Source organism: Trachypithecus francoisi, unplaced genomic scaffold, assembly GCF_009764315.1.
Source record: "Trachypithecus francoisi isolate TF-2019V2 unplaced genomic scaffold, Tfra_2.0 Lachesis_group17, whole genome shotgun sequence".
NCBI classification, from domain to species: Eukaryota; Metazoa; Chordata; class Mammalia; order Primates; family Cercopithecidae; genus Trachypithecus; species Trachypithecus francoisi.
In genome coordinates this window covers 93,304,843-93,319,443 of record NW_022681462.1, presented here as the reverse complement: position 1 = coordinate 93,319,443, position 14,601 = coordinate 93,304,843, and the positions used below count along the sequence as shown (strand labels likewise).

General features: G+C 40.8%; 1 protein-coding gene across 2 annotated transcripts in view; it reads right to left on the bottom strand.

The window, feature by feature from the left end:
- Positions 1-14,601, bottom strand: part of NBAS (NBAS subunit of NRZ tethering complex) — a 426,675-nt gene that overhangs the window by 102,298 nt on the left and 309,776 nt on the right. For both annotated transcript variants that reach the window (XM_033176517.1, XM_033176518.1), the window contains 2 exons: positions 10,213-10,323; positions 17-267 (listed from right to left, as the gene is read on the bottom strand). In XM_033176517.1, coding sequence (XP_033032408.1) covers positions 17-267; positions 10,213-10,323 — 362 coding nt within the window. The remainder of the gene's footprint in view (positions 1-16; positions 268-10,212; positions 10,324-14,601) is intronic.

Genomic DNA, 14,601 nt, shown 5'->3' with positions numbered 1-14,601 from the left:
GAAACAATCACCCTACCTGATGCAACAACCTTAAACTTCTTCAGCAGCCGAATGTGGGTTTCTGGTTTAATGGCATAGTTCCCCAAATCTGCACAGCCACAGTTTTCCAGAAGAGTGAAATAATACAGCAGCCTTTCGTGATCAAGGCCACCAATAGTCGGGTAAATATACTTGACCATGTGCTGGTGAAAGGCTTCCGGATCAGTCTTCAAAGTCTCAAAGAGATGAAGGTCTTGGGCTCTGTTTTCAATTTCTAGTGTGGACAAACTGAAATTAAGAGCCAAAGGAACTGTGTTAAGATTTTTTCCCTTTATTAAAGTGATTTTTTTTTAACCAAGGAAGAAACACTACTTCTTATAGCTCCCTTCTTCCTGCCTACTCAAAGACAGTGAACCATCACCAGAACCCAATCAGCCTGAATAAAGGGAAACAAATGTGTTAGATGCCTACTCACATTTAACTGACTACACACTCATCATGTTACCTCACAGGCATCTACAGCAACCCTGTGAAGTAGGCTTTACTTCAAGTTCCAGAAGTTGGGAAAGTTGTCTGATGTTTCCCAGCTAGGAAATAAACTAACATCTGTCAGCGTCCACTCTTAATCATGTATTCATGTCATAAAAAGGGTTTAAAATCTATGCTTCTTCACAGAAACAGAAACAGGCTTATTGTTTCAGGAATTTAGGAAATGATACAGAAAAAACCCTAAACTTTCAGGCTTAAGATTTACATGCAAGAGTCTTGAATGAATATTCAGTAAACCCAAATTTTATGCTGTGTTCAGATAAAAGAAAAATAGAAAAAAAGGGATAAACTTTCACTTGGGTTATCTGCAGTAATATTACTTAAATAAAACACATATCTTAATATTTTCATCCTAACTTAGATGTCTTTGTAATCTAATTTTAAAAAGTCGTTTAAGGTTAAACTCTTGGGAAAAGAAAACTTAAGGTATTTTTGCTTGGTTGATTGGTTTGTACTTTTATAAGGGGAAAGGAGGGGGTTAATTTTGGTCTTGCGCTTCTCCCTGGACAGAATCTGGAAAGAACCTCGGGCTAGTATAATCTCAACGCCCCTTACATGATGAGTTTCACACTCCCTAATTGTAAGAGTCCTTCAGGCAGTCCTGCACTCACAGAAATGCGCAGGTTCTAGGGTTCTTGGAAGCAGCAATGGAAGCAACTGGGGGCAGTAAGTGAGACCTTGGGCAGCAACAAAGTTAGGCTTCAAAAAGTTCTAAAGCAGCTCCTCTGAAATATGACAATTTGTTCATTGAAAGTGCAAAAGACATGTTTTTGGTTTATGTAGATAAAGTTAGTATAAATCATGCTTTAAAACTTTCAGGAGAATGTGACAACACTTGGGATAAAAAGGGTAATCTATGAAGTCAAAGCATCAAGTAATTTTTAAAAACTGGTCTTTTTACTTTTGCTTCAAGAAAAACCTTATTTTTCCATTCAGACACAGTGCAAACATTTACAAGAATATCTCTATCTATAAATATGTCCCCAGTCTATAAAAATTTCTCTCACTGCCTCCTCTGAGCTACTGCATGTGCTGAATATCCTTCTATTCTGTTATTCATAACGTATTTTAACTACTTATTACCTTGTCTATCCCCCTTACTAGACTGTGCTGCTTGATGGCATAGACCTTATTACATCATCTGAATCTCTAGTTTCTCAATACTAAGAACCAGTGTGTGGCACAAGGGAAACATTCAATATATGTCTTGTGAATGCCAAATAGATGAGTGGATGAGCAAAAGCTTTGGTGTCCTCTAAGTAGAAGGCCCTGTGCTCAACACTGGGGAGGACATAGACTTACAGCATAGAGCTCCCATCCAAGTTTGAAAATCCAGTTGAGTTATAAATACTTACACTTAAATAATGATGCAAAACAACAGTATCACCTGACAAAGGGCACACAATTATAGTCCAATTAAGAGAAGATCACTAAAAGCTGTGACTGCAGAGGATGTGGAAATCAATGATAATGGAAGGCTTAGTGAAAGAAGCACTTGAATTTGGCATTGTAGGAAGAAATTAAGCAGAAATAATGTGAACAGAAGTATTAAGAAAGCAAAAGGGCCTGTACACGGAACAGTGAATATAAATAGCTGGGTGGTCGAAAATATTCTTGATACTATGACTATTCAAAGAATACCATCATCTCTGAAAGACAGTGTACACACAGTAGTATGGGACAGTGAATCACAGAATTTCTGACGTTCCTTCATAATTTGCAAAATGAAGTCTGAAAACAATGTAGTAAGGAAATAAATAAGAAACTGTGTAGTCACAATAAAAGGAATCTTATTGACAAAGATTTGCAGGCAGAACAACATGCCAAACGGAGGAGAGAAAACAAATTTGTATTTATCATGCTGATTTATCAACTTTCTTGCTAAGTTAAAGTTGGGTAATTATCAACTTACAGATGAGAAATTGTCATTTAGAGAGGTTATATGACTTGTCTAAGACAAAGAGTCCAGATTTGTCTGAACTCAAAATATGCAACTGCTCAGGACATCACAAAGCAACCATCAAGGTCAAGCACCCGTGTCAACAACTGCTTCAAAACCAGGATTCTTTCTGCAACACAGATATGAGTTCTCTCTCCCAGCACCAATAACCGAAAAGAGTTCTCCCGTCATACTTCATTCGTAACACCTTGATAAACCAAGTATTCAAGACAGACTCATCTACAAAATGGACAATGACTATATCATAACAGCTTTAGTTCATCTGTGTTTGACTTGATTATGAATATAGTCTCTCTCCATCCACATTACTTTCCCTCTTGCCCACTCACTTATTCTTCTGTGCAAACAAAAATTTAGTTTGCCTGCTGTGCAATTTTACCTAATTATCTTGTCAAGACAGATACTGGAATACCTTTACTGACACATGATAAATACCCACACGTCCCTTTTCAGTAAATTACAAGGTGATAAGATCTTTTATAGATGCCAGTAATCAATAACTCATTTTAATCATTTCCATTGAAAGAAGCTGTTATCTTCCCTTTGGAACCAGAAAAGGGAAATCCTTCTTTGAAATCTTTGTTTAGAAAAAAATTCCAAAGAACCCATATTTAAAAGAGCAGAAAGAAACACCATGAAACCACTGTGGTCTTTTCACTAATCAAATTAATGATTACCCTTCAAACCTGCTTAAGTGATTTTTCCTGAACCAAGTTTTAGTTAAAAAGCAGCTTATATACATAGTGCATATTTAACTTTCAGCGATTAACAGAAGAAGCCAGCATTAGTTGTACTCAATGCACAGAAATAAATTATTAGTACTAATCTCATGAATAAGGTGTTCTGTAATGGCTTCCAGATGTCAGTCACCCAAAAATGTGATTCAAGAACATCATGTATTGAAAGGACTTTTATTTGTATAAGAAAAACAAATTTATTTAAACACATTTTTCTTTACTCAGCTGAGACTGAGTGATTACAAAAATTCATTAGCTCACTGAAGGGAGTACTTAGAAGGAAAGAGGAAAGAGGAGGCAAGAAGGAAGAAGGTGAATGGGAGAAGGGAGAAGGCTGCCGGGAAAGGAGGAAGAGAGAATAAAAGAGGATGAGGAAGGGCTGGAAGTGAAAATGTACAGATAACCTACCAGCACTCTTGTTTCTATTACCTCATTAACACTCATAATAACCGGCTGCCGGGAAAGGAGGAAGAGAGAATAAAAGAGGATGAGGAAGGGCTGGAAGTGAAAATGTACAGATAACCTACCAGCACTCTTGTTTCTATTACCTCATTAACACTCATAATAACCCTCTGCAAAAGATCTAAATATTCCTATTTTCTCAAGGAAGCTGAGGTTCAGACAAAAATCACACAACTAGTAAGAGATGGAGACTGATTCCGAGTTGGGTCTTTCAAGTTTGGCTTTCTGCTTCTACTCAATAAAGCAATGAAGCTGATATTTTCACACTGAAATTTTATGTTGGGCACAGTTCAGCTGCAGTGGCTTGTAAGCATTTTCCCCAAAGACTAACCCTAAAAGCATGAAGATCTATGAATCCAGGTGAATAATCATCACTGCTGGTGAACAGTGGCCTCACCACTGACTACCGAGCAACAAGACATTCTGCCCTCCAAATCACAACTGGTCCTGCCTGAGGAAGTCAATCCAATAACTTAGCACACAAATGCCTCAGGATGATCTTGATGTACCAGACTTGATCCATAATGCTGCCTGACAGCTGAATATGTGATTACTCAAAGAAAATGTGGTCAAGACAATCATGGCATTTTTTAGTTTTGCCAACATTTTGGCCAAGTGTCTGCAAACTGAAGAACGGAATTTAACTAACTTTTCAAGAATACCCAGGGAGTCAATGAGAGAATCAATAAAGAGTATCTTAGAGTCTATTTCTCATCATGCTGATATTCAGTAGTTCCTTTATGAAATATTTTACGACAGCAACAGAGTGAGAATGTTGAAGGTCATACGAATAGGCTTTGTCTCTTCTGTAAGGACAACCTGGTATCCCTAAAGCCTTTTAATTTCTCATAGAATGTCAATTCTAATTTGTCTATATATATACTTCACATTGTGTCTGGAATTGGTGGGTTCTTGGTCTCGCTGACTTCAAGAATGAAGCCACGGACCCTCACGGTGAGTGTTACAGTTCTTAAAGATGGCGTGTCCGGAGTTTGTTCCTTCAGACGTTCAGATGTGTCTGGAGCTTCTTCCTTCTGGTGGATTTGGGTCTCGCTGACAGAAGTGAACCTGCAGACCTTCCCAGTGAGTGTTACAGCTCATAAAGGCAGCGTGGACCCAAAGAGTGAGCAGCAGCAAGAGTTATCGCAAAGAGTGAAAATACAAACCATCCACACTACTGAAGGGGACTCCAAAGGGCAGTCGCCAACCGGCTGGGCGGGCCTGCTTTTATTCCCTTATCTGGCCCCACCCACATCCTGCTGATCGGTCCATTTTACAGAGGGCTGATTGGTCCATTTTACAGAGAGCTGATTGGTTCGTTTTGACCGAGTGCTGATTGGTGCATTTACAATCCTCTAGCTAGACATAAAAGTTCTCCAAGTCCCCTCTAGGTTAGCTAGATACAGAATACTGATTGGCGTATTTACAAACCCTGAGCTAGATAGACCCAGAGTGCTGATTGGTGAGTTTACAATCCTTTAGCTAGACACAGAGAGCTAGACATAAAAGTTCTCTAAGTCCCCACTAGGTTAGCTGGATACAGAGTACTGATTGGTGGATTTACAAACCCTGAGCTAGACACAGAGTGCTGATCGGTGCGTTTATGATCCCTTACCTAGACATAAAAATTCCCCAAGTCCCCACCAGACACAGCAGCCCAGGTGCCTTCACCTAGTGGATCCTGCACCAGGGCTGCAGGTGGAGCTGCCTGCCAGTCCCGAGCGGTGCCTGCATTCCTCAGCCCTTGGCAGTTGATGGGACCGGGTGCCATGGGACATAAAGGCCAGAATTTAGAATTCTTTACAGGGTAGCAACCTGGACACAAACCCATGTGAACAACAGTAACCTTCAGGCAGAAATTCTATCTTCTGTTTCAGTTCAGAAAAAGGTAAGGTAGATGCATTATAGTTTACTCATCTCTACTCAGACAGACCTTGTTCTTACCCATTGTTGCATCTGGGACCAATAATCCTACCAGAGAATATGAAATCACCTCTGGTAAACAGCACAACACATTCAGAGTCCCGATGACCTGGGACCCCTCCCATGTGTCTGAAGGAAACAATAGTAAACTAACCAACATTGAAGAAGGTGGTATTATGACCTCTGGCAACCAAGATAAATCACTTGTACAACCACTTGAGTGACCAAAAAGTAGATATTAGAGTGAAACCAAAGCATAGGATGTTTGGCCTTGAAATCTGCTGTCTAAATAAGAAGGGAAAAGATGAAAGGTGTTACCAAGTCTGGCAGTATAAAGACATATTCTGTCCTCAATTTAGTTCTCCCTTGCTTACTCTATCCCAGCCACAATGGTCTTTCTTTAGTTACTCAAAAACACAAGAACTGTCCAGGCCTTCTTTTCTCATGGTCTGGAATGCCCTTTTCTCCATTCCTCTTCAGTAGTCAGCTCCTTTCTCTTCACATCCAAGAGAGGCCTTCCCCTTGGAAGGCCTACTTCGTGTGCATTTCCTTTGTGGTACTTACTACAACATGTAACTTGCTTTTCAGCAGCTTTTGTGGGGGTCAGGGTGATGGAGGAGGGTTCCCTAGTAGAATATAAGCTCCATTAGGGCAAGGATGTGTCTGTCTTGTTCAGCACTTAACATTATGCTTGGAATACAAAGATACTAAGTAATAATAACAACATTTGATGAATAAATGTAGTACTATTACATCAGCCAGAAGCAGCCTCTGCATTTCAAAATGACCCTGCGTCCAAAACTGAAAGGTACTAATCAAATCAGCAGAATTAACAAGAATAACACAAAAAAATCATAATAGCCTTGATGTAGTTTGGTTGCGTCCCCACCCAAATCTCATCTTAAATTATAGTTCCCATAATCCCCACATGTTGTGGGAGGAAACCGTTGGGAGGTAACTGAATCATAAGGATGGTTACCCCCATGCTGTTCTCATGACAGTGAGTTCTCATGAGATCTGATGGTTGTATAAGGGGCTTTTCTCCATTTGCTCGGCACTTCTCCTTCCTGCCTCCCTGCCCCTTCGTCTTTCACCATGATTGTAAGTTTTCTGAGGCCTTCCCAGCCGTGTGGAACTGAGTCAATGAAACCTCTTTTCTTTATAAATTACCCAATCTCAGGTATTTCTTCATAGCAGCGTAAGAATGGACTAATACAAATTTAAAAGAGCTACTCGGTTATACACTTTCCACAGATTTTCTCTAATCTTCACAACCCTCTAAGGTGAGGATAATGATCCTTGTAACCTAGAAAACAGCGACTCAAGAGGATTAAGAAACATGGTCTAGGCTACATGGTTGGTGGCTATGGGCAGTAGACTTGGATCTGGAAACTTGATCTGACTACAAGACCCACACTGTTATCAATAGGCCACAGGTACTCTGGTAGTTACTATTGTCTATAAAAATCCACCGACATGTCTGGAATAGCCCAGAGATGAAGATGGCTACTAAGTCTGTAATGATTGACAAAGCAGCCTTGAGTCTGGGGGTCTCAACATGCCCCAGTGGAACCAAGAGGCTGAGAGAGCCAGTGTCTGCTAGTTGGAAGTGATTCTAGGCATTCATGGCTACCCAAAGCCATCACTGCTATTTAAAACTAGCAGGACATTAAAACAAAACAAAACAAAACGGCAGGAAATGGGGAAAAAAAGAGTCCGGCAACTCAAAAACATATGTGTTTATGAGAATTCTCTCTGACAAGAGTGAAATTCCAGGAAAAACTTCCATTAATGAAGTTGTGATCATGTATCAGGTACTACAGGTTATTTTACCATAAAATAATTTAATTTGTATTACTCCTTGCTTAAAGTGGAGGAAAATGAGCTTCAGAGAAGCGAATTATCTTGCCCATGGACACACACCTAGAAGTGACACCAATAGGATTTGTTTGATCTAGCTATTTTGATTTTAAGGCTTACCATTCATCTGCTGTATAATGGTATTTCACCCAACCCTCTCTGTGTACACGTATCCGCAAATGTGCTGATGCAGGTGATACCTCCAAAATCAACCAGGATGAAGGGGAACGTACAATTATGAGAAAAAGAACTTTACAGGGGAAAAAAATTACTTTTTAAAGGAACAGTAAAACAAAACCCTAAAACAAACAACATTATTTCTCTTGTAACTTCCCAGTGACATTCACTCAATAAATAAATGTTGGGCGATTTCTATTGTATTAACAAGGCTGATTTCTATGTTACCAAGTTAGATTAAATAGTAAGGCAAACAGCTGCCTTTTAAGTAAAGAACAGGCAGCACCTAACACCAATTACTAAATCAATATTAAGGGCTTTGACACTCACAAGTGATGATGCCAGGAGGTAATGATTTCCTGCTTTTGTAATTGCTGTGCATCTGCATAATCACAGTGCTATCAGGTATAATGATATGCCAGGAACAGTCTTGCACATCATTCAATTGCCTGATAATGTATAATATATTCAGGGACCAAGGAAGCATCCTGTTTATACAGATACAACACCCTTTTACATAACATTCAATGAAAGAAAAATATTTAATAAAATGCCAGGATATTTTTAAATGTCAGTCATAAGAAATATGTATTTGAACATATTACTGTGCCTCAAAAATGATGACATCCATGGAATATTTATCATAGATAACATTATCTCCCATGTAGCACTTTAATACTTAAAAAGGAAATGTTCAAATTTTTAAGTGTTTAAAAAAAACTAAAGGTGCTAAAAACAGCATTTCTTGGCCATTCAGCAGGATTTCACCCCACTCAATACTCATTCCCCTTCTTTAAACTCTTTCTTCCCATGGCTTTCCTAAAATAAGATTCCTGTTTTCCCTCTTATCTACCTTTCCTGCTGCTCTCTTTCTGACCCTTTTGTTACAGCTCTTCCTCTACCATTTCAAATGTGGAAGAGTTCAAGCACTGCCGCAAGCTTTCTCCTTTCCTCATTCTTTGTTCCTTCCCCAAGCACATCTACAACATCACTTATTTCTCATCTATGTGCTTATGACTCCCCAGTTTGTATTTCTAGCTCCATTTGAACCCCAGGTCTGTAAGATCCAACTGCTGACTTGGCCTTTTCTCTTGACTGTTTCAGTGTGTTTAATTTCCTCATTCCCTTGTCTATTTTTTCTTTCCTTTTTTTTTTTTTTTCTTGGAGACAGAGTCTTGTGCTCTGTTGCCTAAGTCGGAGTGCAATGGCATGATCTCTGCTCACTGCAACCTCCACCTCCCAGGTTCAAGCTATTCTCTTGCCTCAACCTCCCGAGTAACTGGGATTAAAGAGCAGCCTGCCACCATGCCCAGCTAATTTTTGTATTTTTAGTAGAGACACGGTTTCTCCATGTTGGCCAGGCTGGTCTCAAACTCCTGACCTTAAATGATCTACCTGTCATGGCCTCCCAAAGTGTTGGGATTACAGGCGTGAGCCATGGTGCCCGACTTCTCTTGCCTTTTCCTCACACTCCCCTCAAAATACCTTATCTCACTGGGTGCTTCCTATCTCACTGAGTAATGCCACCATCTAGCAGGTGAACAAGAAAGAACCTAGAGGTGCATTGCGACACCTCCCCTTTTACTCACCCTCATATCTAGTTTATCCTTATTAACCAATGTATTAAGTATTATCTATTTCACCTTGTAAGTATCTCTAAAACCCATTCCGGCCTCCCTTTCTGTACCTCAAATCCCTACTCCAAGCAATGGTCACTTGTCATGCCGTCTGTTACCATAATAGCTCCCTAACTGGTCTACATATGTCCACCCTAACTTTCCCAAAATCTTTCAACACAGTAGCCAAAGTGATCTTATCGAAATGCAAAATCTGGTCATATTACGTCCTTGTTCATCAGAATCCTTAACTAACCTTCTATTATCCTAGTCTTCTATTTATTATTCTCAGGAAGAAGTCAAAAGCCCTTGCTAGGGCCTCCATGATCTTGCCGTACAGCCTGGCTCCTATGCCTTGCCCCAGTCTCATCTCACACCATGTTCTACACGAATCCTTGCACCTCACCAACACTGTCCGTCTGTTCCTAATCAAAGGGCCTTTGAACTTACTGTATTGTCTACCTAGAAAATGGTTCCCTTCTACTTGTGTAGTTAACTCCAACCCAATATTTAAGTCCTGCTTAAGTGTTACTTCCTGGGAAAAGCCTTTGCTAACTATGCCAAACCCTCTAATTGAGCTCTATTATACAGTACTTTTCAGAGTTTTAATTTCACATTTGCTTATGTCATTATTCAATTACCATCTGTCTCCCACTGTAGGCTCTAAGTTCCAAGACAGCTAGGATGCCTGCTTTTGCTCATCCTTGTAATACCTAGTGACTAATACTTAGTCCAGTACACAAAAAATTTTCAGTAAAAACATTTGAATGAATACATCAATGAATGGTAAAGATGTATCAAAGATGTATAAGGAAAGAACTTACCAAGAGACTAGTCCACCGTAGATGAAAGGAAAACTAAAATTGTACTTTACAACTTCTTCAAGATTCTTCAAAAATAGACTAAATAGAGACATGGAAATAAATGTATATATGAACTGTGTGCTTACCCACTGTCCGTGAAGAGAAACTCCAAATGGGTCATAAAAACTTCCCAGCGGGAGACACTGTAACGTTGTGCCAGAGATACAGCAATGTTGTAGACGCTTTCCTCTAGGGTTCTGCAGAAATGTCCATCAGGCCCAGGAAGGGAGAGAGGAGAAACACATGACTTCAGTCAGCAACGAAAATGCTCATTAGGACTGCTCTCCAGTGAGAGGGGTGCAAGCAGTATGGTCCTTAATAAGACAGTTCACAGTGGTCCAGGAAAAGTACTTCCAAGGAATTATCATGCTCTTTTTCACTGTGGTACATTACAATTTACTAAGGACTTGTCTAGACCAGTAGTTCTCAACTGTGCATGATGTTGTTCCCCAGGGGACATTTGACAATGTCTGGAAACATTTTGAGCATAAAAAGTGGGGCAAGGGGCAGATGCACTACTGGCATCTCATGGGTGCTGCTGAGCATTCTGCGTCGATAGTCCCACACAGGCATCCCCCAGTAGGGATCCCGAGCACCCAGGTGGGCATCCCCCTGTAGGCACCCCAAGCACCATGTGTAGGCAGTCCTGTGGAGGCATCCCGAGCACCCCGCAGACACCCACATAGGCATCCCAGGAATCCCCGGGTAGTATCCCTGCATAAACATCCGGAGCACCCCTGTAGGCATCCCCGCATGGGCATTCTGGGCACTCCACGGAGGTAGCCCGAGCACCGCACATGGGCAGCCCCGCATGGCATCCTGGGCACCCAGTGTAGGCATCCCAAGCATTCTGCATAGGCAGCCCCCCGCAGCTAAGACCTGTCCAGTCAGAACGTCACAGTGCTGCGGTTGAAAAGATACGAACTAGAATCCAGAGCCCACAATCAAAAGATAGTGCATCCCTGGTCTAGGGGTAGAGATTTGAGATAGTGCAATGAGTCACTTAACAAACTTCTATGTTTTCTACCCTGTGCCAGGTATTGTGCTAGCTCCTTAGGAAATAAAAACAAACAAGCATCTTTCTTGAGGAATTCACAGCCTAGCGGAAGACAGGAGATGTGAACCAGCAATTAAACATAGCGGTGGTAGAGCTAAAAGAGAAGACCATGAAGTTCCACAAGAACGGAAAGTGACCAATGTGAACTGCAACTAGGATAATTGTACACACACCCAGCCGAAGGTGGGAGGGAGAAGAGCCTTCTGAGAGAATGAGGGCTTCTCAGAGATGACAGATAAAGCGAGGGTCAAAGCGAGGAACGTACTGGGTCCTCAGGCCTGCTAGGGGACCTGCGTCTCATTCTCCAGACAATGAAGAGTCCGTGAAAAGTTTAAACCAGGGAATGACATCACCAGATTTGAGAATCTCTAGGCATATAAAGAATTCCAAGAAAGCAGTCCCGAGCACCCACATTAAGGCCCTTTTAGAAAGACTACTGCAAGACTGACTCCTATTTTCCAGTAGAGAAACGTAGGATGGAATTTTTAGTTGGAAGAATGGTGTGGGTGAAAACACAGAGACAGAAAAGAAATCTGTTACTATTAAGTCACTCTGCTAAGACTGTATTTCCCCAAGCTAAGGAAACCATGGCATTTATATGCTTGCATAGCCAGGGGCTGGCAAACGTTTTCTGGGAAAGGTAATATAGTAAATATTTCAGGCTTTACTGCCAGTCTCTCTGGCATAGTCTTCTTTTTATGGCTTTTGTTTTTGTTTTTGTTTTACTATAAAACCTTAAAAAAATGCTAAAATCATTCTTTGTTCATGAGCTATAAAAGAGACGAAGGCTGGGATTAACTTTGTCAACCCATGGATTAGGTCATTGTCAATTAGAAATTCTTTTTTTCTTTTTCTTTTTTTTTTTCTTTGGTGGAGACAGGGTCTTTCTCTGCCTTCCAGGCTGGAGTGCAGTACTACAATCAAGGCTCATTGTAGCCTGACCTCCCAGGATCAAGCCACCCACCCACCCACCCACCTCAGCCTCCAGAGTGGCTGGGACTACAGGAACATACTACCACACCTAGTTTTTTGTTTGTTTGTTTTTGTTTCTTTGGTAGAGACAAGACCTTGCTATGTTGCCATGGATAGTCTTGAACTCCTGGTCTCAAGCATTCCTCTCGCCCTGGCCTCCCAAAGTGCTGGGATTACAGGCGTGAGCCACCATACCTGGCCTAGAAATTGTTTCTTGAAGTATTTATTTGACTACCTACCTCCACATCATGGAATGAGAATTCCTTGAGAACAAGGGACGATCACTAATTTATCCTTTCTATTATGGGGTATGGCACATTGCCAGGCATAAGACATTTTCAATAAGGGCTGATATCTTTATCTCTTGGTAAAGGTGGGAAGGACCCAAACTATGTTATACCCTCTTCACAGTTACCCTGCCTGACCCCTGAGAATGTATTCCCTAAGACATACAGATAGTAAAGGACAGGTACAATGCACTTACAGAAAACTAATGGCATGAAAATGGACATGCAGCTGGGTGCAGTGACTCACGCCTGTAACCCCAGCACTTTGAGAGGCCGAGGTGGGTGGATCACGAGGTCAGGAGATTGAGACCATCCTGGCTAACACGGTGAAACCCTGTCTCTATTAAAAATACAGAAAATTAGCCGGGCATGGTGGCACACACCTGTAGTCCCAGCTACTCGAGAGGCTGAGGCAGGATAATCACTTCAACCCAGGAGGCAGAGGTTGTGGTGAGCTGAGATCCTGCCATAGCCCTATAGCCTGGCGCCAAAGCGAGACTCCGTCTCAAGAAAAAAGAAAGAAAAAGAAAACAGAAAAGAGAAGAGAAGAGAAGAGAAAAAAAAAGGGACATGCAGTGAGAAAGACGAGGAAGAACGGTCATACTGTGTACAAGTGAAGGTGATGCTGCAAATGGAAGGATGTGAATCCTTCAAGAATTCTTGTGTGCGAGACATTGACATCCCAACTCCATAGTAGAAGAAGAAAGCAGCAAGCTGGTGGAAACTCTGAGGCATCTTAAAGAAGCCATTCAAACACTGCTGTAAATTTTTCTAAGTAACAGATTGTACAGAAGATTCTATTATATATTTATCAAAAGCATATATTTGTTCTCTAGGACATACTTCAAATAGCATATACTAGCTGCATGCTTAACAAAGAAAATAAAGGCCAAAAACTCTAGCAAAATGTAACTGATGATATAAGGCATGCCTTGCCTTGTAAGTTTTTATTCTGCATGATAATCATCTTCTAAGAAACCGTGAACATGGCACCAAGGATTACCAAATGTCCCCAGCAAAAGCATACTGGACTTAAGCAACCCAAGCTCAACTCCTGGCTGTGTGACCTTGAGCAACTCTTTAAAGCTCTCTAGTTCTGATTCCTTTTCTTAAAAGTCAGAAGGTTGGGCTCTCAGGTCACTTTCAAATTGGACACTAAATGACGTTATGAAATTATGAACCTCCGGAAGGACAGAGGAGAAGAGAAAAACAATTCCATATTTCTCTTCTTAATTGAGACCAGCTATAGGTTATTCCTGCTATTTTTCTTTTGATCTCTCTATGCCATGCCTTATTCTAAAGAGAATTTTGGGTGTCTTCTAATAAGAAAGAAGTCCAGGCTAATATAACAGTATTACAGAGAACGAAGATGAGTTTGCCACCTTCTCAAGGATTTAAATGATAATGATAAAAAATAACATACTCCACTACCACAATCAAGATTATTTTTGCTATTTTAAAGTAAGTTGTCAGGAGAGAAAAATAACCATTAAATGTAGGTACAATTTAACCTTAGTTTCAATGGCTGGAAGCCTAGAGACTGAATCACATCCAGTGCTTCCTTGAGAATGCAATGGGTAGTAGGGGAGGCATACGGTGCTGTGGTGAAGATGTGAGGCTTTGCGATGGATCCAGGTTAAAATCATAGCTGTGATTCTCATCATCTATGGAAACTCAGGCAGTTACTTGATATCCCTAAGCACCATTTTTCTCAACTATAAACTAGGGATAACAACATTTTATCTCATTGGGTTATCCTTGAGGATTAAAAGACATTTATACAAAGTTTATAGAGCACTTTGCATAGTGCCTTGCCCATGATAAGCACTCAATAAATTATGGTCTTAAAAACAAAACATCTCTACTTAATAACTCTACTTAATAACACTTTCCCAACTTCTAACATGTAAGTGCTTCTCATTTGACCTGAACAACTAAAACAAAAAGCAAACACCAGCACTAAAACCAAAGGGAATTCCACATTGAGAAAGCCAGGTCCCCACCTGGGCCTTGAACTGAGCGATCATCTCACAACAGGCCTGCTCTTCTCTTGACAGGGGGAAGGGACTAAAGGGAAAACAGCTGGCTTCTCTTTCTCTAGAAGACCAGGAAAGATAAAGTTACCCTGAACGACAAGTCAATTGTATCTAGTTGACCAT